At 41.4% G+C, this 23,328-nt stretch overlaps 6 protein-coding genes and 2 long non-coding RNA genes across 15 annotated transcripts; 3 read left to right on the top strand and 5 right to left on the bottom strand.

The window, feature by feature from the left end:
- Positions 1–71: 71 nt before the first annotated feature.
- LOC138127016 (ubiquitin-conjugating enzyme E2 S) lies at positions 72–1,755 on the bottom strand. Of its 2 annotated transcripts, none has more exons than XM_069042873.1 (5): positions 1,366–1,755; positions 1,153–1,306; positions 917–1,104; positions 735–863; positions 72–688 (listed from the first exon to the last, which is right to left on the bottom strand). In XM_069042873.1, the coding sequence occupies exons 1-5, from the start codon at positions 1,381–1,383 to the stop codon at positions 554–556; spliced, it is 624 nt and encodes a 207-aa protein (XP_068898974.1). In that variant the 5' UTR covers positions 1,384–1,755; the 3' UTR covers positions 72–553. The 2 variants fall into 2 exon arrangements, with proteins under 2 accessions (XP_068898974.1, XP_068898975.1); XM_069042874.1 differs by having other exon boundaries at positions 1,153–1,327.
- Positions 1,756–1,944: 189 nt separating this feature from the next.
- Positions 1,945–3,119, top strand: Arl6IP1 (ADP-ribosylation factor-like 6 interacting protein 1). 2 transcript variants are annotated; one of them, XM_069042871.1, is made up of 5 exons: positions 1,946–2,097; positions 2,145–2,246; positions 2,308–2,422; positions 2,472–2,728; positions 2,781–3,119. In XM_069042871.1, the coding sequence occupies exons 1-5, from the start codon at positions 2,086–2,088 to the stop codon at positions 3,000–3,002; spliced, it is 708 nt and encodes a 235-aa protein (XP_068898972.1). In that variant the 5' UTR covers positions 1,946–2,085; the 3' UTR covers positions 3,003–3,119. The 2 variants fall into 2 exon arrangements, with proteins under 2 accessions (XP_068898973.1, XP_068898972.1); XM_069042872.1 differs by lacking the exon at positions 2,145–2,246 and having other exon boundaries at positions 1,945–2,097.
- Position 3,120: 1 nt separating this feature from the next.
- Positions 3,121–4,890, bottom strand: Ref1 (RNA and export factor binding protein 1). Of its 2 annotated transcripts, none has more exons than XM_069042870.1 (3): positions 4,737–4,890; positions 3,517–3,940; positions 3,121–3,447 (listed from the first exon to the last, which is right to left on the bottom strand). In XM_069042870.1, exons 1-3 carry the CDS (start codon positions 4,797–4,799, stop codon positions 3,347–3,349), a joined length of 588 nt encoding a protein of 195 aa, XP_068898971.1. In that variant the 5' UTR covers positions 4,800–4,890; the 3' UTR covers positions 3,121–3,346. The 2 variants fall into 2 exon arrangements, with proteins under 2 accessions (XP_068898971.1, XP_068898970.1); XM_069042869.1 differs by lacking the exon at positions 4,737–4,890 and adding an exon at positions 4,078–4,263.
- A 1,396-nt stretch (positions 4,891–6,286) lies between these two features.
- LOC138127019 (uncharacterized) lies at positions 6,287–8,032 on the bottom strand. The gene is made up of 3 exons (XR_011158059.1): positions 7,696–8,032; positions 6,926–7,105; positions 6,287–6,790 (listed from the first exon to the last, which is right to left on the bottom strand). It is a non-coding gene; the product is annotated as an uncharacterized lncRNA (long non-coding RNA).
- Positions 8,033–8,268: 236 nt separating this feature from the next.
- LOC138127012 (sedoheptulokinase-like) lies at positions 8,269–12,098 on the top strand. 4 transcript variants are annotated; one of them, XM_069042866.1, is made up of 5 exons: positions 8,269–8,537; positions 8,774–9,006; positions 9,053–9,306; positions 10,994–11,538; positions 11,591–12,098. In XM_069042866.1, exons 2-5 carry the CDS (start codon positions 8,782–8,784, stop codon positions 11,980–11,982), a joined length of 1,416 nt encoding a protein of 471 aa, XP_068898967.1. In that variant the 5' UTR covers positions 8,269–8,537; positions 8,774–8,781; the 3' UTR covers positions 11,983–12,098. The 4 variants fall into 4 exon arrangements, with proteins under 4 accessions (XP_068898967.1, XP_068898966.1, XP_068898969.1 ...); XM_069042865.1 differs by having other exon boundaries at positions 8,270–8,461; XM_069042868.1 differs by having other exon boundaries at positions 8,514–8,532.
- Positions 12,099–12,129: 31 nt separating this feature from the next.
- On the bottom strand, positions 12,130–12,600 carry LOC138127017 (mitochondrial translation release factor in rescue). Its single transcript, XM_069042875.1, has 2 exons — positions 12,426–12,600; positions 12,130–12,378 (listed from the first exon to the last, which is right to left on the bottom strand). Exons 1-2 carry the CDS (start codon positions 12,598–12,600, stop codon positions 12,158–12,160), a joined length of 396 nt encoding a protein of 131 aa, XP_068898976.1. The 3' UTR covers positions 12,130–12,157.
- On the bottom strand, positions 12,496–12,889 carry LOC138127018 (mitochondrial ribosome and complex I assembly factor AltMIEF1). Its single transcript, XM_069042876.1, has 2 exons — positions 12,682–12,889; positions 12,496–12,635 (listed from the first exon to the last, which is right to left on the bottom strand). The coding sequence occupies exons 1-2, from the start codon at positions 12,847–12,849 to the stop codon at positions 12,597–12,599; spliced, it is 207 nt and encodes a 68-aa protein (XP_068898977.1). The 5' UTR covers positions 12,850–12,889; the 3' UTR covers positions 12,496–12,596.
- Positions 12,890–18,474: 5,585 nt separating this feature from the next.
- LOC138127020 (uncharacterized) lies at positions 18,475–20,657 on the top strand. Of its 2 annotated transcripts, none has more exons than XR_011158060.1 (3): positions 18,475–19,783; positions 19,834–20,105; positions 20,160–20,657. It is a non-coding gene; the product is annotated as an uncharacterized lncRNA (long non-coding RNA). The 2 variants fall into 2 exon arrangements; XR_011158061.1 differs by having other exon boundaries at positions 19,834–20,094.
- The last annotated feature ends 2,671 nt before the right edge of the window (positions 20,658–23,328 follow it).

Below are 23,328 nucleotides of genomic sequence, written 5' to 3' on the forward strand. Positions count from 1 at the left end.
AAACCAATTAGAACAATTAACTTGTCTCACATGACAGTTTGCTGACGTGAAGGGTGTTCAAACGACAAATGTCCACATTTCTGCTTTTATTAATAAATAATAATTCACAATTTACTACCACAAATATATCCCATGAGGCTCAGTTTACCTGAAGTGAACACGGACTTGTATTGAAACGTTGCAAAGGCCGCAATGAACAATTACAATTTAGGCAAACTCAAAAAAATTTCCAGTCACATCCCGAGGACGCCGATAATTGACAGTTTTCCACAAAAAAATGTATACATTTTTATAAACTGAGCCTGACACAGATTTTTGATTGGAAATTGAAATTGCACTTGTGCGTGCACTACACAGAACAAACAGAAATCAAGAAAAAAAATAATCGTCAAACATCGACTCAATAAACGAATTCGAATTTTATTTCCGTTCTCAACTGAAATGTAGCACACAAAAACTAGAGTATAATTTAAATTAAATATAGACTGATCTGGCGTACGCAAGATATAATTTTAATATATTAAAAAAACAAAACGAGAGGAGCAAACTGCTTTCATAAACGCTTCAGCGTCCTCTTCTTGTCCTTCAGTATTTTCTTCTTCTCTGCCGTCAGTTGTTTGTTTTTGTCGCTGGCGTGCTTCTTGGCGAGGGGGCCCTCCCCGCTGCTCTCTTTGGAAATCTTCTGGGGCTGCAAATACAACTTAGTCTTGACCCGACCGCTCTGAAATACTCACTTGAGCGTGAATTTCCGTCATCATCTTGGCCCGCTGCGAGTAGTCCTCGTAGTGCTCGAGGAGCAGCTTGCCAGCTTCCTCATTCAGGGCTGACTCAGCGTTGGGCACGATCAGGAGGCATTTGATGGTCTGCAAGGGAGCGGTTGGTAGTTTGACCGGGCGGAGGGACGCGCCGCACTCACCAGTAATATGTGTTTGATTCCGAGGTCCGACTTCCAGTCCTTCTTTAAGGTGTTGACGCAGATCTCGCCGTTGGGGGCGACGTTCGGGTGGAAAATCTTCGTGAGGAAGAAGGCCTTGGGCGGCTCCTGCGGGAAGCCCTTCCCGAGGGTCAGCTTCACTTTGAACACGCCCGACATGTACGGCGTCCCTGCAAACCGACGACGCTCAGCCCTGGCTCCCCAAACGCGCTACTAACCTGCAGGGCCGTCGATGTAGGCTTGGATGTCGGTGACGTCCTCGTCGTTTATTTGAACTTTGATGCCTTCGGGTGGCTTCTGGACTAGACTTTCCATTTCTTTCACCACGCGCCGTATGATTTGGGGCGAAAGATTCTCTACATTGTTTGACATCTAAACAAACGGAAATTTAGACTAAATCCGCATTTTGCACGCGCAAACACCTCACTCACCGTTCCAGCAGTTGCCATTAACTAAATTATCACAAGAAACGAACTAAATCGCCGATTTCACGCACACAACCAGCTCTGACAAAACCTGATAACAAACATCGAGCTTGGCGTTCCACACAAAACAGACGAACGACGAAATTTGAATTTTGCCACCAATCACATGCTCGGAACGAGGGGCGCTTAATCTCGGACCCGGGTCGCTCCTTCGCCACTCGTACCCCAATTGCTGCACGCCAACACCACTTTCGGCCCCCTCGAGCCGCAAACGCCGCCACTAGGACCCACCCCAATCAATTACGGCCCGCCAGTTCAAAAACACCAATTAAAAATTTTACGCAAAAATGGCGCCATCTACCCCGCGCAACCGCAACCAACGTTCAAACGACCCGCCAGGCCCCACGACGACCCCCGAATTTGCCCCCCACAGTTTGTTTCGCGTGCGAGTGACTTTTTTGCGTAATTTGAGTCCGTCCGGGGTCGTAATTCGGCCGGAATGATTGATTTGGGAAAAATTTGTTGGAATTTGACCATGATCGGTGACGTCACGCTACCGAAGCGACCGCGCACCAATCGCGACAACTCTATTTTGGTTGTCCAATTCAACGGTAATCGGTGATCTAGTGGTCGGATTGTGCACACAATCAAACAAAAGAGTAACGAAATTGAAACGTCAGTCAGTTTGCAAAGTACGAAGTGAATGAACCGATAAATCGTGACAAAATGGCTGATCAGGTGAGTAAATCGTCGGTTTTGAGACTTGTTTTTAAAAGTCCTTCAAGGCTGGCGACGCTTTCAACGAACGTAAATATACGCACGACTTCCAAGCGGAACAGTCGTACCACGACATGAGAGACTACAAATTCACCTACCCCTCGCTAATGGTATCACCCACCCGACCGAATTCGTTTTGACGTCAGATTTACATAATAACGCTTGTTGCAGGAAGCGCAGATCAGGAAGCTGAAGCATGGGTTGGAGAATTGGAAGGAGATCGCGCTGCAAGGGAAGAAGGTTTTTATTTGGGAGAGGCAGTGGCACCCCACCGCCCTCGTCGGAGGTAACCGCCTCCAGTCGCCTCATCACAATCACAATCCTTGTTGTCGTAGGTAGCACAGTCTTGTTCATGTTTTTGTGGTTGTTGGACCCCAGCATTTTGACGGTGGTGTCAGTATTCGGATTGTGCGTGACCGTCAGCGACTACGTTATACCGTCAGTCGCCAGTTCGTTCTTCAAACCGGAAAAATGGACAGCACGCAGAGAAAAGGAGTTTGAAGAGCTCTGCACAAACATCGTTTTGTACAAAGCCAGGTTGGAGCTGACCTGGTCGCGCTACTACAAGCTCAAAACCACAAACAGGAAATTGGTGCGCCTCTTGTTGTTTTGTATTTATTGTGTTTTGATTTTTGTCGTTTTAGTATTTTATCTTGACGATTTGCGGTTTGAGCGTGTTGGCTTGGATCGGGTGCACCTTCAACAATTTGTTCTTGGCTTACGTTTTGGTAACTTTTTTGGTGTTGCTGCCGGGAATGGAGCACAACGGAATAATCAGCAAATGCAGCGAGTACGTGCACAACTTCCTGGCGGAGTTTTTGAGACAAGCCAAGTCAAAAGTTGACCAAGAGAAGAAAGAGGATTAGGTTGCTCAAACTGTTTTAGGTTTAATGAAGTTGTGTGATACCTTGACTGATGTAATTTAACTGTAGTTTTGTACAGAAATAATAAATCGATTTTTTTAAATAAAACGTCGAAGGGGGGCACACTTAAAAGTTATTTATTCCTATCAATACAATTTACATTAACAAGAAAACAGCCTAATGTTAGGTTTAGTTGTGAAAAAACGAATCCGCATACGTAATACTCTAGTGATTTATAAAATGTAAGGCTCGTTATAACTGAAAGTACAAATACAAAATGAACAATATTGAAACACATTTCACAAATGGACCGCGCGCACCTAGCGTCTCTCGTAATAGCACTTAATTTATTTCATTTCCTTGGTGTAGGCGTCCAACTCGGCGTCCAGTTCTTCAGCTGTGGGTGGTTTCTTAGGAGTTCTGAAATTCCGTCCTCCACCGCCACGACCTGGCAAAGAAACGTGATTAGTTGTGTCCAGATGAACAGGGTGGAGCGGCTCTCGTCAAGTAAATGTACCTCTGTTGGGTCGAGTCTTGGTGGCCCCTCTGGGACTCCTGTTCTGGAACTTGGTCTGAGTGGGTCCCCTTCTGACCGGTGACGGTATTTCAGATGTGATGATTTGTATGTTCATGGCTCGGCCATCGAGCGGCACTCCGTTGTACTGCTTCATGGCCTTAATGGCGTCACTGCGCCTCTCAAAAATCACGTCGGCCGTACCGAGTGACCTCCCTGAGCGGTCGTAATGCACGGAGGCGCTTTTCAAGGGCCCGAACTCGGCAAAGAGTTCCTGAATATCGGAGTCCGAGACTCCAAAGTCTAAATTGGCCACCATGAGTTTGGTGGGGCCCATGTTGGACTGGACTACGGCCCTGGCCGCGGCCACTTTACGCGGGCCGTAGCCCTCGAACAGATCGTGCTTCCAAGCACTGTTCACATCTCCCTAAAGAAACAATTGGATGGAGGTCAGATCTCACCGGCTCTCCGGCTATTTATGCTATTTTTGATGCACAACTCAAACTTGGCCGCTTCCAACAGGACAGGGCAGCTCTAAGTGTAAAAGTAGTTATAAACATTTACCCGGGTGTACTGGCGCGTTATTCCTCCGCGTCCTCGGCCCCTTTGGACGCCGCCTGCTCTTCTGAACGTACCTCGTCTAGGCGCGCCGCCCCCGCGAGGGCCGCCGCGCCCGCCCCGCCGCGCGCCACGGCGAGGCTTATTTGATTTTATTATATCGTCTAAACTCATGTCAATGTTATCGACCATTCTGACGGCTTTTTATCACGGCGAGAACAGATTTTTCACTATTTCTGAGACCCGGCGACGACGCGCAACACAAACGACAAAATGGCGCACAAAATGAACGACGTTGCGAGCACGCATACGCGCCACGCTTCCACCTCGGTCGGTAACGTGCCCGCCAAATTCAAAATCTTACCGATAACTCACAAATTCCGACAGAAACCACAGTTAAAATGCAAACTGACGGGACCCACCACCTGCATCTACCCCGATTTACACCTTTTGCCCTCGAACGATCGATGACAACGGTCTTTGGCAACGTTAACTTTCGTGTACTTTTGTAATGTGGCGCAACTATCTATTTACACGAGCTTGGAGCTAAATTTAACGGCCTCTGAGGTCAGCCTTATCGGGTCAAGTGCTCATGTTCACTGTGAAAATAGCAATTTCTACAAAATTGGCAACGTTTGGGCTTTTTGCAAATATCAAATAAATACCAAAAATTCATGATCGCTCGTCGTGGTTTGTTGCTCTCTGTCCTCCACAATCACTCCAGACATTTTCTGTTGGAGTCGGAACGGGTCACTTGGCTGATGATAATAGTGTTATCACGTCGTTGGCTATTTTTGATAATAGACTCGGCCAACGTCAAGTGCAATTGCAGAAAATATAAGAAGCGAATAGCCAAATGTCGAGAACTAAGCTTAATTACGATATTAAGCTTCACCAGGAATTTTGCTTAAAGAATTTTATTCGTCTCGATTTGTTCAAACAATTTTATACTGCGGTCAGCTCGTTATGGAGGAAAATTGCATCACAATCTTTCGAATAATACCAATTCTGTTATTTCTATTACAGAATACGCAAAACGCAAATATCGACAAGGTTACTTATGTCACTTCCGCAAATCACAAAAACCATTCGTCGGATATGAACACTGAGCCGAACGCGTAAAATGTGTTGCATAACCTCTCAGCTACTGTTAGGGGCGACACTTTTGACAGAAATCAACTGATTGAAAGTCATATTCGTACTCAATCCGGCTTATGTTTGTACATTTTTTTTTTTAATTAAGTTGTTGGTCTTACGTTTTACGGTTTGCGTTTTTTGTGATGGCTTTTTTAAAGTTACACAAAATGTTAGCATATTTAGAGGCAACACCGGAAAGCAGTGTCGTGGAAGGCAAAGAAGTATTGTGTGCGAAGTTGTTAATTTTATTGTGATATTTCACACATTTTATGTTTTAGTTCTTTTGTTTGGCTGTTTTTTTTTGGTATATAAATGCTACATATTGTAAAATTAGGAAAAATATAATCTACCGATATTAACCCTAAAATACTAAGTATTTAACTTACAAATGCAGTGTTCTTTTTTAAAGTGTTTTCCACACACCCTCATATAATAAGACGAATGTTTTCTCATTAATAAAGCACTTTCCCTCCTTTCCTTCTCTCGGTCTTTAGATTAGAACCAAAAACATTTTCGTAAAACACATATTTCAGCTTTACGCCACAGTGTGGAAATAAATGAAAATATGTTTCTGGTTCGTTTTTTCGGCACGTGTTACAGCAAAAACACAACAATTTCTTTTGTCGACCTTATTTTCATTCATTTTTAAATAATAAATTTCAATTAATCCGTCGTTTTGTTCTAAAAACACAAACTACTGAAATAGCCACCGACTTGAATATGACTGCTCATTCATTCAATTCACACCAGATGTCTCACTGATAAACGGATTCGCGAACACACTTATGTTGCCTCTACTTATGAAACACCAATCAGAATCACTTATAAAATGACTTTCTTAATTTCAGTATTTTATTTACAGTTGAATTTTCACGATTTTGTATCAAAATATGAAGACAAATGTGTCATGTAGAACATTTTGAGCTTCAAATACGTAGGTATTTAATAATAGGAAAGATCTAATGGAATGTGGGTATTAATGGAAGTAGTAATCGTCAACGAAACGACTTGTCCTTCACCGTCCACTTGATTACCTAACTGTTGCTTTTTGTACCCTGAGCAAAAATACCTACCTATTTGTTGAAACGTTCCCCAACAATGGAAAAATTGATCGACTGGTCTACCTTGTTTCGCTTCCCAGAGACAAGATTACATGTTTTAATTATTTTTATTGACGCTGCTAAGTACGGTTAACAGGCTTGCAAGATCAAATGATGACATTTTAAATTCATTTTTGTCCCAGAATTCCATCATCAACAAAATCTCTTCTCTCATCGAAACCACTATTTCAGCAGATTTGTCATTTCACTAACTTTCTCACATAATACGGTCTCATCTCTTTTCACAAACTCAACCCTTCAACACTTTCTTACACTCCTACACGATTCCCAACGCCTGATTGGCTGTTAATTAGCTAATTACACCTGCAAATCATAAACTCCTCCCACAATCACACTTCATTCTCATCTGGGACAGTTTTCATCCCTTCAACAATTTCAGTTTGTAAATTTTGTTTGATTTGGTAAAAATCCAAATTTAAATTGTCCAAGTGACGTTTTCAAATTTCAACGAATCAAAACACCTGAAACTTGAATTACCTAAGTAAAATCTAATTTACATTTCTCATTGGTGGAAGCTTCTCAAGCCGAAGGACTCGATTCATCAAGATAAAATATGCTTTCACATTTTTCTCTACAGTTATTCTCGTCTGTATTACCTATCACACGTCCACCATTTTCTTATTCGCCATTTTTTCTAATCACCTCACGCGACTCGTTCATACTTTTATTTGGCAGTGACGTTTTTGAAACCACCTTCAATTAGTTCTTTATTAACGAATTTACAAAAACGTAGCGGTTTCAGTGCAGCAAACTTTAATCTAACCTCAAAATACAACCTAAAAAAAGCAAGAAAAATATCTTTAAAAAACCTTGTTTATATGTTTTTAATGAACATATTGTTGTAATTTTTCAACCGTCGATGTAAATTCGTTAAAATCCGTTAGTCATAAGGAAATGTAGAAGTGTATTTGGTTATGAGTGAATGCTAATAGATTGATCGGAACGAATTAGTTTTAACAGAAAAGTTGTCGGTTAGGAAAGTCGGTTGGCTTCAACGGATTGTTTTTAGGTTTAAACATTTGATTATTATTGGATTAGTGATTTTGGTCGTTGAAGCTAGAATGAATGTGAGTGGTTGAATGAAATGTGGAAGTGCGAATATAAAAGTAAGAAAGGGGTAAGCTAGCAGGGAGTTAGAGTTAAGAGTCAAGAGTTAAGAGTTTAGAAGTTAAGAGTCAAGAGTTAAGCAGTGACAGAGTAGAGAATTGAGAGTTGTAGTTGGAATGTATTGAAATTATTCGTTATTTTATTAAAGTTATTGTTTTAATTCAGTGGTTGAATTTTAATAATATCCTGACAAGTAGCAGAAGCAGAAGGAAAAATAATTTGCTACAATATGCAAACATATTTTTATGAATATATTTACTTTCTAAAATTATTCGACTTTTTTTTCTTCACCTATCCCACCTTGACTCCTTTACGTCTGGCTACAAAAAAAAGACATTTACACAAGACTGTAAACACAAAAAACTAATTTTAATAGCTCGTTAGACACCTGTTCTCTTCACTGAAGCTCTAAAAATACAATTTTTCCTAAAATTAACACGTCCCATTTGTGTTTACATTTGTAATTCTGTCCACAATCCCTACTTTTGTACGCCAAAAACGCAAAGCAAAATCAGAAACACATAAAATTGCGAAATTAATCGCCCCGCCCAGTTTATTTATCTAAGATGAGTGTTTTATCACATTTTTCATTTCTGTGTTTACACAAGCTGATCCAGTGGCAATAAATTCATAACGTTACTCATTGCCATCCTTTATCGGAATTTAAGCCCCTTTAGTGCGTCAAATAAACAATAGATGGCTCGTTAAAGTGTTTGATCGCGAGTTGCGCTGTGCTAATTACACACCAATTACTCAACCCCCCCATGAGACTTAAGTCATTGTTACTGAGCGGTCTGTTTTGTGCGTAAACGATGTCGATTTTCTTCTGTGTGAATTGTTCGCAGAACGACGCAAGTTGCGCGTCGGTAATCGATAGAACGTTGCCGTTTTGCCAGTCTTGGGTCGATCCCGATGACGAAAATAATATTTGGCACTTAACCCGTAATAGAATAATGCGAGACAATGAGCGACTTATGAATGGATATTAATAGGGGCGAGCTGCGAAGAGGAGCGACGACAGTGTTGTGAGTAGGAAATCCTGCAGAAAAGACAGTGGTGGTGGTGTTTTGGGTCACTCCATACGGGCGAGATTACCGTGAGGTCAAGTCTTTATCTGTGGAACGTCAGATGTAACGATTTCGCGAATTTAATAAACTGATAAAATAATATTTTGAGTACAACACAAACATTATTTCGTGTTATGTTTAACATAGCTCAATTCACTCAATCAGTATGTGTTTACATTAGCATCCAACACGGGTATATATTAAACCGCGAACTTAACTTTATCTTAGACTAATCTCCAATTTCGCACCTGATAAAATTTAATTGTTCAGTGAGCGCGATGGAGGCCGCAGGATACGTCCTCGGCGTCGACATCGGCACCACCTCGGTGAAGGTGTGCGTCTTCAATCCCCAAAACAACGAGATCGTGGCCCAGATAGGCAAAGAGACGCAGTCGAACGTCCCCAGCGACCAGGGCATCGACGGCAACAAGCAGGACGTGCCGAAGATCATCTCGGCGCTGAACACGTGCGTGGCCAAGCTGCAGAAGAACCTCCTCCAGAAGGTGAGTACCACTCACCAATCGTTCACCACTCACGGCCTTCGCGCAGATCACCAAGATCGGGATATGCGGCCAGATGCACGGAGTCATGTTCTGGAACCAGGCCAGGGCTTGGGAGAGGGTCGAAAAGGACAACAACCTGGTGCGGTACGACGTCGTCCAAGGGGAGGTCTCGGCGCTCTACACCTGGCAGGACAGCAGGTGCGACCCGGCCTTCCTGGCCATGCTGCCCGTCCCGCGATCACATCTTCGGGTCTACACCGGCTTCGGAGTGGCCACCATCTTCTGGATGGCCAAAAATAAGTGAGTGAGTCAGTATAAAGAAAAGCGCGTGACGATGACACCAAGACCGCCGAGTTCATTTGTTTACACCATAAATAAGGTGGTCCCAGAGCGAAACCTTGCGGGACTCCGCGCGGTGATTAATCGGTTGGCAACAGTACAAGGATCGAAAAACCATTTGGCAGCGGGACGAGTGCAATCAAATGTTTCGCCAAATTGTATCAAAAATGTTTCGAGATTTCTTTCAAGTTTGGCTTGTTGGGGTTCAAGAGAATGTCGCGACAAAGGCATCCAAGGTCTCAATACGACACCAGAAAACACTTGTATTTATTGAACACCTATAATTAGACACAGTTAACATTATAAAGCTACAAACAAAATAATTATGCTGGTTAGACATATAAATAATACTATTTATTTTCTACGTAACATGCGCCAACATGTTTTTGCTTCTGGAAATGTGTCTATTAAAAATCAGTTTGTCGATTAATTCGGATCGATCTTGGGGTTGACAAAGATGATTTGTCCTGACCCAAACAATTATTTTTAACCGTTTTAAGATACAGAACCTTTTTCTCCAGTACATTACAAACGAGTAAAGTTATATTTATTGCTAATTGAATTTCTGAGTTTGAATAAGTGACCACCATTTTATTTCCCAGAATAAAATTTAACAACTTTCGCCGTGTTTGCTCAATTTTATGTTCTTTACACGCCGCGCAAAATTGCACAAGTTCGCTTCATTTTTAATCGTCACATATTTTCTGAGTGAGATTAAATACCTTTGTCGAGTTGTTCGAAAAAAAATAGAATTGTTATCGACGGACATTTCTGTCAAATATTTCTTTGAATTACCTCTTCGCTGATAAGTGTGCCACAAGATTAATTACAAGTGTAACTTGATCAGAAATAACGATTCACTTTTAATGGCGATTTAATTTACGTTGATCTACAATTTGCACAATGTTATCCGTAATTAATTTTCTTTTAAAAACTGAAAAAGTTCAGTTGACAGAAATTAGTCTAGTGATATAACTAGTTTTTTCCTACATCATGCACTTAAGTTGGCACACCTGAATGACGATTTAATTTGTAAAAACTCATCGCGGTAGTCCATTTTCAATAAAATCTAAGAATTCCATGACGTAGTCATCGAGAATGTCAAATTTTAATTGTATTTAAGGTAATTTGCCTGCCAAGAACTACATCACAATTTTGAGGTTATGTATGAATTCTGGACCTTCTGGACAACTGACACAGACAGAACAGAATGTAATAATCAAGATGAAGTTCTCCAACAGGAACAGGTCAAAGTTAAACCTGGAAATCCTGGAATGCAAAGCATTCACCCAAGCGAATTAATTTAATAATGATTAAAACTTTAACCGATTTTCGAGCAACAAAATTTTCCTTGAAATATAAAATCCACTTGTTTTTCATCTCTCTTAAAACTCCTGAATAGCTCAATTCTCGTGGTGCCCACCTGTTTCTGAGATGTACCTAATGGTTGCTGCGGGACAAAAAAAAAATGAATCGGTGAATAATTGAAAACAAACCAGAAGTAAAACAAACAAAACCTGAAGAAACATCACGAGTATAAAGTTTACGTGATTTTTCTTGTTCCCCTTGACGTAAGATATGCACTGCAGACGTCATTGCTTCGTCGTCGTGCTTACAAAACCTCTTACTTTGAGCACTTTTTGTCCAGACCCGAAAAACTAAAGCGCTACAACTGCTCCGGCACCATCCAAGACTTCGCCGTGGCCATGTTGTGCAACCTGCCCAAGCCCGTAATGTCGGACCAGATCGCCGCAAGCTGGGGCTACTTCGACTGCGTCAACCATCGCTGGAATAAGGAGGTCCTCGAGGATGCGGGATTCCCCACTTCGCTCCTCCCCGAGATCAAACTGAGCGGGGAAGTGGCGGGGTTCTTGGCCGACAACTGGCACAGCATCCCCAAAGGCACCCCGATCGGGATCGGCCTGGGGGACCTCCAGTGTTCCGTCCTGTCCACCATCGAGACCAGCAAGGACGCAGTTTTGAATATCTCGACGTCAGCTCAGATCGCTTTCGTCGCCGAAGACTACAAGCCCAACACCGGGCCCCCGTCGGTCAACACCGTCGAGTACGTGCCCTACTTCAAGAACAAGTATCTGGCGGTGGCGGCGTCGCTCAACGGTGGCAACTCGCTCGCGACTTTCGTCAAGATGCTCCAGCAGTGGACTATGACGCTTGGGTTCTCGGTCCCGCAATGTAACTAGTCTTGTCGGGATTGTCTTCAAATTGTTTATTCATCTTGTTTTAGCCAAAGTGTGGGAAAAAGTGATCAGCCTGGGAATGGAGGAGAGCAGCGTGTCTGATTTGAAAATCTCGCCGACTTGTTTGGGGGAAAGACACGCTCCCACCGTGATGGCGTCCGTTACCAACATAAATATTGGCAACCTCGATTTGGGGAAAGTTTTCAAGGCGTTGTGCAACGGCCTGGTTGTCAATCTGCACAGCATGATGCCTAGAGATGTTTTGCAAAATGCAAACATCACTAGAATCGTGGGGAACGGTTCAGGGTTGTCCAGGAACAAGGTGTTACAAAATGAGGTGTTGAATCTCTACCAGTTGCCTCTAGTTTTTACAACTGGGGGCGACGCGGCTAAAGGGGCCGCCATGGCTATGGATCTGCAATCCACCAATCTCAACTAGAGCAATACGTATCATTCAACAGTCCAATTTAAATATTTCATTCAATAAAGTCAAGTATTCGTCCTAGAGTGGCCTACTGTTATTTGTACAATTATAAAATAAAAAAATTGCCAGTTGTGGGTTTTTATCTTGACAAATACACCAACAAAAACTATCACAGCTTTATTTCATTAATTTACTCCAAATTTTCGCGTTTTTTCCACTCCACCTTCAACATATTCAATTTTTCTCTTTTTCTATCCTTGACTAATTTTTTTCTACTCTCAATCATCTTAATTTGAGCCTCCACACTTTGATCCCCATTTAGCAAATTATCAAGTCTTGTGACCAGATGCTCCCGCGCTTTTTTCCTGTTTTGATCCAAAGACCTAGTCTCATGACATTTAACAATAACACCTGGAAAAACTCAATTTAACTCCTCCAAAAAATCTAGACACAAGTACCTGTAGGAACATGTTTAAGAACAACACAGTTGGAGGTTTTATTGGTTGCCTGACCCCCTGGTCCAGACCCCCTCACGTGCTGCTCTTCCAACTCACTTTCCACAAGTTTGGGGACCCTTGAATAATCAATAGTATGCTTACATCTAATTAGCCTAATCAGAACTCGACCGATCATTGGACGGCGCGCCTGATTAATAGGGCAGTCCCTTTCTGCAACTCAAACATTTGATTTTGAAGATTTGAGGTGCGACCTAACCTCAAAATTGAAACTGATCTCGGACTCGTCCCCCAATTCTCGATTCTTCCTGAACTCGCGTCTGATGCGATTGCAGAAGTAGTCCTTGTCGGTGAACCTCAACCCTTGCCCGTACCGGAGTAAATCTTTGTATAATTTCAAAATTTGCAACTTGGTTATGTGCGACATGTCGGTAAAACAGAACGTTACAGTTTGTTTTGTTGGAACGTCGCCGCAAGATGGTAAAAGAGATGAAAAGAAGGTTGCATTTTCAATTCCACCGGGCTCATTTGCTCATTATCACTCGTGGAATAGTCTGTGTAGGTTGTATGTTATCTATGTGTTGCCGAAGAAATAATCTGAAACCGTTGTGACAACTCGAGGGCCCCGATGGTCCAGCCTTAACCATGCACACTCAAGCTTTCTTTTTTTTGACGCGTGGTTGTTTGCAAGAACTGCACGGGAAGTAGGTGAATGTCATTGAAAACGAATCTGAAGATTTGCATACGTCAAGCACATCTGGGCTCCGTGTGTGATATAGGCATCATAGCGATCAATTACATACTCAATCAATGCGAAACCGGTCATGCTTTGAAAAAGCGACAGTTGTGAGATGGATTTTTTGGCGGCGGCGCCGTGGGAACGATTCTCGTTGATTAGTCCGGAGGTCAAGCGAGTAACGGTCGAGTAGTTTCTATTAAAAATTTAATTTCCAAACGCACTTTTTGTCCGGAGTGACAATGGGGTTAGAGCGACTAACGGGGATTGCAAATTTTCTGATCGTCGAAGAATGGAGACAATATCCTTCCATATAGGGACTGTCCGCGACTCTCGACACACTAAAAAGACATACCCGTCGCATCTTTATCGTGCAATCAATCACCTTGCAGCAGATTAGATCGATGAAAAAAAAACACACATGGGGAACAGTTTCTTTTCGCTCAGGTCAAATGGATCGTTGATTGGATGATGGGTGTGTGTGGAAAGTTCGGGTCCATTATGGTCGGCGAATTAAAAAATAATTCCTAAACGATATAATGGCAGAGAGAAAACGTCTAGAAATTGCCGTTTGTTCTTTTATGGCATCTCCAACACGCACCTATCTAAACCTGGGCCGTGGTCGTGACCGACTTGTCTGCGAGAGATTTTGAAAAAATCTAATGACACATTAATTAAAGGCACTCGCTCCTTCGTCGCTCGTGCTTTAAAAAATGCGCTCATGCGGAAACATCGTCTTCCCGCACTTGGTTCGTAAATAACTAATTCTGAATAAAAATGCTTTAGACTGTCATTCTACACACATCCTAAGTGGAGCAAATGACATTCCAAAGCACTCTTGATCTGGAACTAATTTGATCCCACGGTATTTTTCCTGTACTCTTAACATTCCAAAGCAAGCACAATTTAAATGTGCCTAATTTGAAACAAGGCGAGAAGTTAGTTTGTCGTGCAGCGGTCTGGAAGGCTCAACAATGCTCCGGTAGCTCATATGGGAAAATAACCGTCATCACGGAGTTGTCTTCGGCGGTGTGTTTGCTCTATCCGGACCGCCTTAATTGGCTTAACATGCTCATGCGAATTAATAATCCGCTGTCGTTATTAATAAGTGTTGGGCCATCAATCGTGTGAATTTCGGTGAAAGTCCGGCCTAACTGGAAAGCATAGTACTGTAATAACAGTAATTAAACATTTCAGTTTTTGCCCAAAACAATTCCATGCAAATATCACGTTATTTATCTTTCCTGCGTCGATTAATTGGATTAATCCAGCCAATTAAAGTAATACCATGGCTGTGCGCAGTGATCTCTTGACACAAAAATCTACAGGATGATATCTGTAATTGTAGAAGGGGCAAGCTTCCCCTCCGGCGGCCATTACACTATGTATTTGCAAACAATCAAAACGACAGGTCAATCAAAATCGCCAATTGTGCCTCCCCTCGAGCCATCACTCAAGCTTTCTAGATCAGTTTGTTGCGGTCCTACATGTCTGGAAAGCTACACTATTTGCACAATTAATAAACACGTACTCCGATAAATACGATTCGTAATGGCGTGTCGTCGCCTGCTGTGATTCATTTCAGTCCACACTTTTGCCTCTCGTCCAGCGGCCGTAAAATGGAAGCCCAGTTATCACAATTAAACGCTTTACTTTGCAGCAATTACGCGTTTTTCTGCGCGCTTTCGTGGCATGATACGTCTCGCGATGGTGAAAACTCGTTGGTCTGATTTTTTCCGGTGGAGAAAATGGCTCAAAAATCAATTAGATGAAAGCCAATTGGTGGGCAAGAAAGTGATGAGATGTGCGATTGTCAGTTCGCATCGATTTCGTATCCGCTCGGACGTTAAATCCCAGAAGCTCGACTAAAGCCCGGTCTGACACGTGCTAATGCATAATTCACACTTAAGCGGTTTAGATCGACGTGTGCTGTCCACCTTCTCCCGTAGTCGCGTCTTCTACCGTAAAACCACAAAGTCACGGATGGGAGCGAGGTCAAAAACGACGAGGCGAGGCACGTGACTCGGATAATGGGGCACTTTGTGGAGATGAGATCCGGGGATCCTCCGGTATTAAAAAATTGGTTGCAATTATTTGAGTCATTGCATAGCTGGACAACGTTTTTACAAGTTTTTCTTGAAGAACTATTATGTAACTGACTATGGGCCATAATGATTTCCCCAGCGTTAAGCCTTTGATTAACAAACTAATTAATTGATTAGACAAAGTAAGAGTATATGCCAAGCACTATGTTAGACAGAGACGAAACAATTTAACGACGTTCTTTAGCTTTAATGAAAGGGAAATCATACGGCCCAGTGTCTTTTTCCAAATGTAGTTTTTTTTTAAATTATATGATTTTATATCTAAATATTCAGAAGCAACCAAAATAAAACAAAAACTCATGAAGAAGCAGTCCAATAAATGCTGTCATACTACAATTCTTTTATTTGATTGTCTCATTCCTAAACTGTTCTGTCCAAAACAAGAAATCCTGACAGCAGTGACCCGTTAAAATCTGTCACTTTCCGGCGATAAGATTAAGGGATTCCAGAGTCCCAAGCTAAATTCCTACGTAAAATCGCGAAACAATCACCTAGAAAACTTATTTAAATTAGGCGACGGTTGTTGCGAGTAGCGGCCGTTACGCTGCAGTTTTATCCATTGTCCACAAATATGAAAGACTTGCGTCTCTTTTTCTCCGGAGATAATCCGGTGCGATAGCATCGGCCGCAACCTACATTACCGGCGGTTCCCGCTTGTCGCCCGCTAAATTCAAATCCGCACCAGTCCTCGTTTATTCCAGTGCTGCGACTCAAATTACGCGTTTAAAATTATCACCGGCGCTGCTCACCTCTTCTATAAATACGTTAGGTACGTTATTGTTAGTTTATTATCAACCAGTAGGCACTCAACTGTGTAACCTAGATGGACACAACCCGATTAAGACCATTGTTTAGTTGGCTTAATTGACAATGATACTTACCGCTAAAGCGACAGTAATCAGTGCAAACATGCGAAAACTTAATCCGGGGGATCGCCGGAAGCTGCAGCGCCCTGTAATGCCGACAACACACGGACCTGTCAAGACCCAAGTTATCTAATAACCCTAATTGTCTGGAGTACATGTTTATTATCAAACTGGGGCGCGCGATAAGACGGCGTCAGCCAACCTTGTGCATTAATTAAATAATAACACTAGACAATAAATAATCGGCGACTTTGTTTCCAACTGAAATTATCTCTCTAGGTCGGTCTAGGTATGTATGTACCAAGTGGGACAACTAGAACTTACCTTGCGGCCACGTTTTACAGTTATTTTTGTGTTTTTTGCGAAAAAATGCGGCACTCGAGACACGACCAAGTGTGAACGGAGCCTTAGCCCAAATCGGTTCGAGTCTAGACCGGTGCCGTTATTGAATCAATCCGGCGATTTATTTCAATTATCACAATAAACTCATCCTGTTTTGTGATGTTGATTTGTCGCTTTGATTCTTCCAGGTATCGAAGAGGACCGAAGGAATTGGGGATTTTGTTAGTGCGGTTGGTAACGAGTGACAGGTGAAGAGCAATGTTGGGGAGAGTGCGTTACGCAATGCGTTCAAATTTAGAGCGAGAAAGGCCGGAGTGATTCTATATTCGGCAAGAGTGATTATTTATAGCGTGGCATGCGGTCAAGAGTGTTTTACACGAACGGGCGGAAAAGGTACAATCGAGGACCGCTGCCAAATGTCTTCATCTTCACCAATGTTTTGACGCAAGTGGCAACTGGCAGTTCGGAGGAGGAAGAAACTGGAAGTATCTGATACAACAAAAAATTCAACGGCGTGTCATAAAATGAGGTTTGACGGAATATAAAGTAGAGAAACGCGATGGGTGTGCTAAGAAGCTAACAGGCCGTAATTGTTAACCGGTTGGGACCCCACCGAGTTTGAATTTGAATTTGGCGCCGAGTCCGCCCCGCCCTTTTAATGGAGGACCGTCCATTTTGCCGGCGCTCATGAATGGCATCCGCAATGCTGCATCTACTAAATATTATTATTAAATAATTCCGTATTCCGATCGCTTTAATCATCGGTTCCTGAAGGAAAAATGGAAATCGAAGTCGGAGGAACAAATTGCATCGTCATTGGACCGTGCCAAGCATGTTGAAAAGCTCGTGTCGGAGCTTCAGCTTTAATTATTTCCTTAAAAACAGGAATTGACGTATAGTAGTGGCACACCTAGTCGAACCGTTTTTTGTTTGTTGTGTGCACGTGTGCTGTTGTCAAATTAACTGTTCTTCGCTGTACGAAATGTCGTCATCGTAGTCTTTGTCCACGCCGACGCTACGTCTACCTTCGAAATGTCTCTCCCAACGGTGCTGGCTTCTTTTGTGCCCGTCCATGCATAAAATATACCACTTTTCTGGTTTTCTCTAACAGTTTTTGTTTTTATGGACGCCTCCGGTGAGCCTCCTCACCGATTCGGTCCACATTCCAACCCCATTTTCTTCCACCTTCAATATTTACCAATCTTTACCGGAACTCACACACAGCAACTCTTTCAACATTATTTGCCTTCCATTTTTACAAATCATGTCAAAACAAACCGACAGTTGGCAACACTGACTGCAATTCTTAACGTGTGTCAAAACACTCAAATCACAGCCATTTGTAATAACCCCAACCACGCTGTACTGGACAAACAACTCCAAGTGACAATATTACAATATTATTTTAATATGGATTTCAAAACTTATGAATCCTGACGAAGTCACAGTCCAACAAAGACAAAGTTGAAGCCAGTTTGTTTAATAAAGTTTTCAATTAATCCAGTATTCTTAAATTCGTTCAGCTTTTATTAACATATTTGAAAATTCATCATACTGATGTAAGATCGCTTTGGTATTGTTATTTGTATGAATTGTATGATTATACTCCTAAAATACAGGGTATTTCACGAGTGATAATGAGCCCGGCGGAATAGAAAATGCAACCCACAATACATTAGAACGTACACCGAACATGGAGGCGATAAATAATATGTAAATATCCGACTTTTCCTCCTGATGTATTGTGGGTTGCATTCTCTATTCCGCCGGGTTCATTATCACTCGTGAAATACCCTGTGTAAAAATTGCCAATTGTGGGTTTTTTACTTTGACAAATATACCAACAAGAACTATTACAGCTTGATTTCATTCATTTACTCCAAATTTTTGCGTTTTCTACACTCTACTTTCAATTATATTTAACTCCTCTCTGTTCCTATCCTTGACCAATTTTTTCTGCTCTCAATCGCCTTAATCTGAGGCTCCACACTTTGAGTCTTTGATCGCCATTTTATCGTTAATTTATCAAGTTTTGTGACCACTGATCAGAGATGTTTCCGCGCTTTTTTCCTGTTTTGATCCAAAGACCTCATCTGACGTGATCCTCGACGGAGAGCCTAAATTCGTGACCGTATTGGCGCAAATCCTTGCACAATTTCAAAATCCTCAGGTACGCGTCGGTAAAACAGACCGACCGAGTTTGTAGGCGCGTGGCCGCCAGAGGGCGGCAGTCGTGGTGTTTCCGCAGAAGTAATCTGAAACCGTTGTGACAGCTCGAGGGCCCCGATGGTCCAACCTTGACCATGCACACCCCAGCTTTCTTTTTTCTCGCGGCGACTTTTTCAGTTGCGCCATTGCGCAAACGAGTCGTAAATAAGGACGCGTGGTTGTTTGCAAGAACTGCGCGGGAAGTAGGTGAATTTCATTGAAAACGAATCTGAAGATTTGCATACATCAAGCACATCTGGGCTCCGTGGGTGATAATGGCATCATAGCGATCAATTACTCAATCAATGCGAAACCGGTCACGGTTTGAAAAAGCGACAGTTGGAGATGGATTTTTTGGCGGCGGCGTCGTGGGAACAATCCTAGTTGATTAGTGGAGGTCAAGCGAGTAACGGTCGAGTAGTTTCTATTAAAAATTCAATTTCCAAATGCACTTTTTGTCCGGAGTGACCGAAGACAATGGGGTTAGAGCGACTAACGGGGATTGTAAATTTTCCGGTCGTCGAAGAATGGAGACACTATCCTCCCATATAGGGACTGTCCGCGACTCTCGACACACTTAAAAAGACACACCGGTCGCATCTTTATCGTGCAATCAATCACCTTGCAGCAGATTAGATCGATGAACAAAAAAAAACACATGGGAAACAGTTTCTTTTCGCTCAGGTCAAATGGATCGTTGATTGGATGATGGGTGTGTGTGGAAAGTTCGGGTCCATTATGGTCGGCAAATTAAAAAATAATTCCTAAACGATATAATGGCAGAGAAAAAACGTTTAGAAATTGCCGTTTGTTCTTTTATGGCATCTCCAACACGCACCTGTCTAAACCTGGGGCCGTGGTCGTGACCGACTTGTCTGCGAGAGATTTTGAAAAAATCTAATGACACTCGGTATGTACCGACTCATTACCGACAGTTAGCACATGTTGCGGGACTCGAAGATCCAAGAGTGTTGTACGCTGAGACGCTGAGTGCTAATTACGCCCCACTCGTGCCCGTCAACTGGATATTTCCGAGATGAATTGCTCCGGGTTCGTCGAAATCCACTTTTTAGGTGTTGTCCGTTGATGGGCTTTTAAACGGACGTAAAATAAAGTGGATTTGCTTTCAACAAGTTATTAACCCACATTTTTAGACGCGTACGTTTCAAGGAAATATCGCCGAGTGGTCGGCCATAAACGTGCAGGGCACGATGCACCGACGGATGTCACGCCGCTGCATGAATGACACTTCGGTGAATTTAAGCGTTGTGCGGACGAGATCGATGGGAATGGAGATAAGGCGATAAAATCAGAAGGAAATTGGTGAAGGGGACGGTACGAGGGTTAAGACGCGAATTTGGGGAGTGGACAAATTTGGCAGTAAAGGAAAGGTCGTAAGAGAAAAGTCAAAGAAGGTGAGTAAAATGTGGGTAGAGTCTGTTCACGACACTCCATCAGTTGTACAAGATATGTTTTCCAGATGATGCCGGATTTTTTTGAAGCAAAAAACAAATTGTCGGTGCTTTGTGTTCAAATGTGTTTCAAAAACAACCGCCAGGAAAGCGGTTCCAACGTCTTCAGATCCACTTTTTTCTTGACATTTAATTTAAAAAACAGTTATCTAATAAATGCTGAAAAGTAAAGACCAAGTCACACTCTGGAAAAAGAAATACAGTGGCGAGCAATAAATTTTGGTCGTCAATTTCAAAATTGGTCAAAATTTGGTTAGATTGACACAAATTTAAAAAATTTCCCTGCCTGATTATGCTCATGTCAACAAAGTGTCAAAAATTGGGGAAAATGAAATTTAATGCAATACAACATTGTGATAGGTTATGATATTTACGACCGTTTTACAATGAAGCACTTTCCATTGCGTCAAAGAATGACATTGACGACCAAAATTTATTCTGGCCACTATACTATTGATCTCCAAAAATATTTTTTCAGAAGATGAAGTAATGGACTTTCAGTTCAGTTTTCCTAATTTTTTCCAAAAAGATCTTTCTGTACCTGTTTTATGTCCGATAGACGGAAAAATCTGGTAAAAAAATTGAAAATGAAAAGTTTTGACATTTTGCTTGTCTCGGTAACATTAAAATTAACAACAAAATGGATGAATTAAACTATAGAAAATTTGATGTACAGTTGGTTGCAAAAAAAAACGGGAAACGAAAATTTTCCTAATGTAAATTTGGTTTTATCGATTTGTCAATTAATTGTCAACTTGACAATACCTATCAAGTGATTTTTAAAAATGTCATTGAATTTTGACGTTAACTCTAACCTATCTCTCGTAAGAAGGTTATGGAAAAATTGCAAAAATGTGTCAATTTTATTCTGACAGTTCCCGTTTTTTTTTTTGCAACTAGCTGTATTTACCCAATTTTTTTGCGATTAACTGTATTTTAAAACTGCACTTTTTTCTAAAATTGTTCTTGTCTTTTTGCCTGTTTTCAAAAAAATCCAAAAACTAATAGAAATTTGTCAAAAAGCAGACTAATAATAATATGTACTATGGCGGCCACAAAATTTTGGCCGTCACTTTCTTGACATTCAAGAAAAGTGTAAATAAACCTTTAGGAATTGTAACCCTACTTTCGATTCTTGTCATTTTGACAATCAATTTAAACTGTTTGAAGCTCAGATATTCCAAAAATCCGACATTAATCAACAAAATTAGAGCAATCATACATAGATAACCTGAGGTAAACGTTCTGTGTAGTATAAATGACAAAATAATTTTGAGTTTTGAAATTCACCACCCAAAAAATAACGTTCATAATCAAGACGGTAATCATGATGACAATTAAGTACGGATTACAATTATTTTTTTTGAATTGACAGTCAATGACGGCCAAAATTTTTTGACCGGCATAGTACATACTCGCAATCTGCTGTTTGTTTCATTTATTTTATTTTTTTTAATTCTAGAACATTCAAACAACAATTTTTTCCTGAAACATAACCTTCCATGTTTTAATTTCAAAATCTACACCGTACAAGTTGTGCTTTGGGGATAAATCTGTGAATCTCATATGAAAAAAGTCAAATGATATCGTGTCAGCATGAAATCGCAAATATTGTCATACAAAGCGCAACAAAATTTTAATCAAATCAAATTCATAATTAAAACATGGATGTAATTGCAGTAATTCTGACGGAAAATGTGTCTAATATCCCCACGGATTAGGATCAAAACTGCCAACCATAGAACCATATGAGACAGAAAGTACTAAAGAGTAATTGTGCCTTAACCTTACTTTTTATGTAATTTTTCTTTTGTCTGAATTTTTATTTGATTTTATTTCTTTCCAATTTCAATTGAAGTAAATGTGGTCATAATTTTTAAGAAAGCGATCTAATAACCATGTATCTACGTAAGTACCCATTAGCTCCATTTTTTTCTTTTACAAAATAAAAACATTTCCATTACAAAACGAACTCAGATAGTTAAAAAAAAAAAACAATATAAAACGTGCCCACTCCACTTTGACTGTTTTCTTTAATTTACCTTCAAGACAATATTTTACCGCGCCCACTCTGCGTCCAAAATACTTGTAAAATAAGTCAAAATTACGACAATAACATTCTAATAGCCGTCCTCGGCCTCCATATCAACTTATTAAACTTTAAATCGCCTCTTGAATGCCTGTAATGAACGTTTTAATAAACAGACGACTCCCTGCAGCTGTTGGAATAAGTTATGAGACAGGTTCGTGTTTGCGGTTGTCAGTTCTTTACAACGACGCTCTTTTCCACATTTCGTCCGTACAATAAGTGGGCCACGGGTTATTAGTTATTACATGAAACCAGTTTAGGCCATGTTCGTGGCCTGTCTCTGTGTCGGCAAATTAATTACGAATACATTAGTAATAATTACACGAGCCGAAAAAATTCGAGGAAGCCGCAAACCACAACTTGGCCCGCTGGAAACTTTCCTAGCACTTTTAAGACACCGCGAAAAGAGAAAATCTCTAAAACAGTATGTGCTAGTGGTAGTAGCGCTCCTTGTGCTCTTCCTCTCGCGATTTTCCCGCCTCCTCCGCGCTCGTCTTTATTTATCACACCTTTCGACTCTTCGGCGATTTTCGAGTCAACAACCTCGCCTATCTCGGTGCCACCGCAGTGACCCATAGAGGAGTAACGAGTCGTTTGATAGAAAAATCCTTCATTATTAAAACAGCACGACCTAAGTCAACTGTAACGTTAACATTCGACCCGAATGGCTGACACGATCGGAGGCCATTTTTGCACGTGTCCTACACCTGTCACCTGTCGATGGTTTCACCTGTCGGAGGCATCACGAAAATGCGATGAGGCACGAATTTGTGCCAAAGCGGACCCAGTAAATATTGCATTTGTGATAAGTTTCTTGTTTTGCGACGAGAAGAAGCGAATGTAAATGTTACAAAACTGTTTAACGAAATCTACACATTTCCGTGGGGTTCTTTATTACAACAAATACAGTAGCTAGATCTGTATAAATCTGTTTCTTTCCCGTTACAAAATTAATTTCTTTTATTTTAGAACATTCCTATGAATCGACAAAACGAATCCTAAACAAAAATTTACATTTACACTCGTGCAAACATTCCTACCTTCTGAATTTTCCCACGATTACAATTTTGCATTGATACAACAACAAT

The sequence above is a fragment of the Tenebrio molitor genome, chromosome 3, assembly GCF_963966145.1.
Source record: "Tenebrio molitor chromosome 3, icTenMoli1.1, whole genome shotgun sequence".
Lineage (NCBI taxonomy): Eukaryota > Metazoa > Arthropoda > Insecta > Coleoptera > Tenebrionidae > Tenebrio > Tenebrio molitor.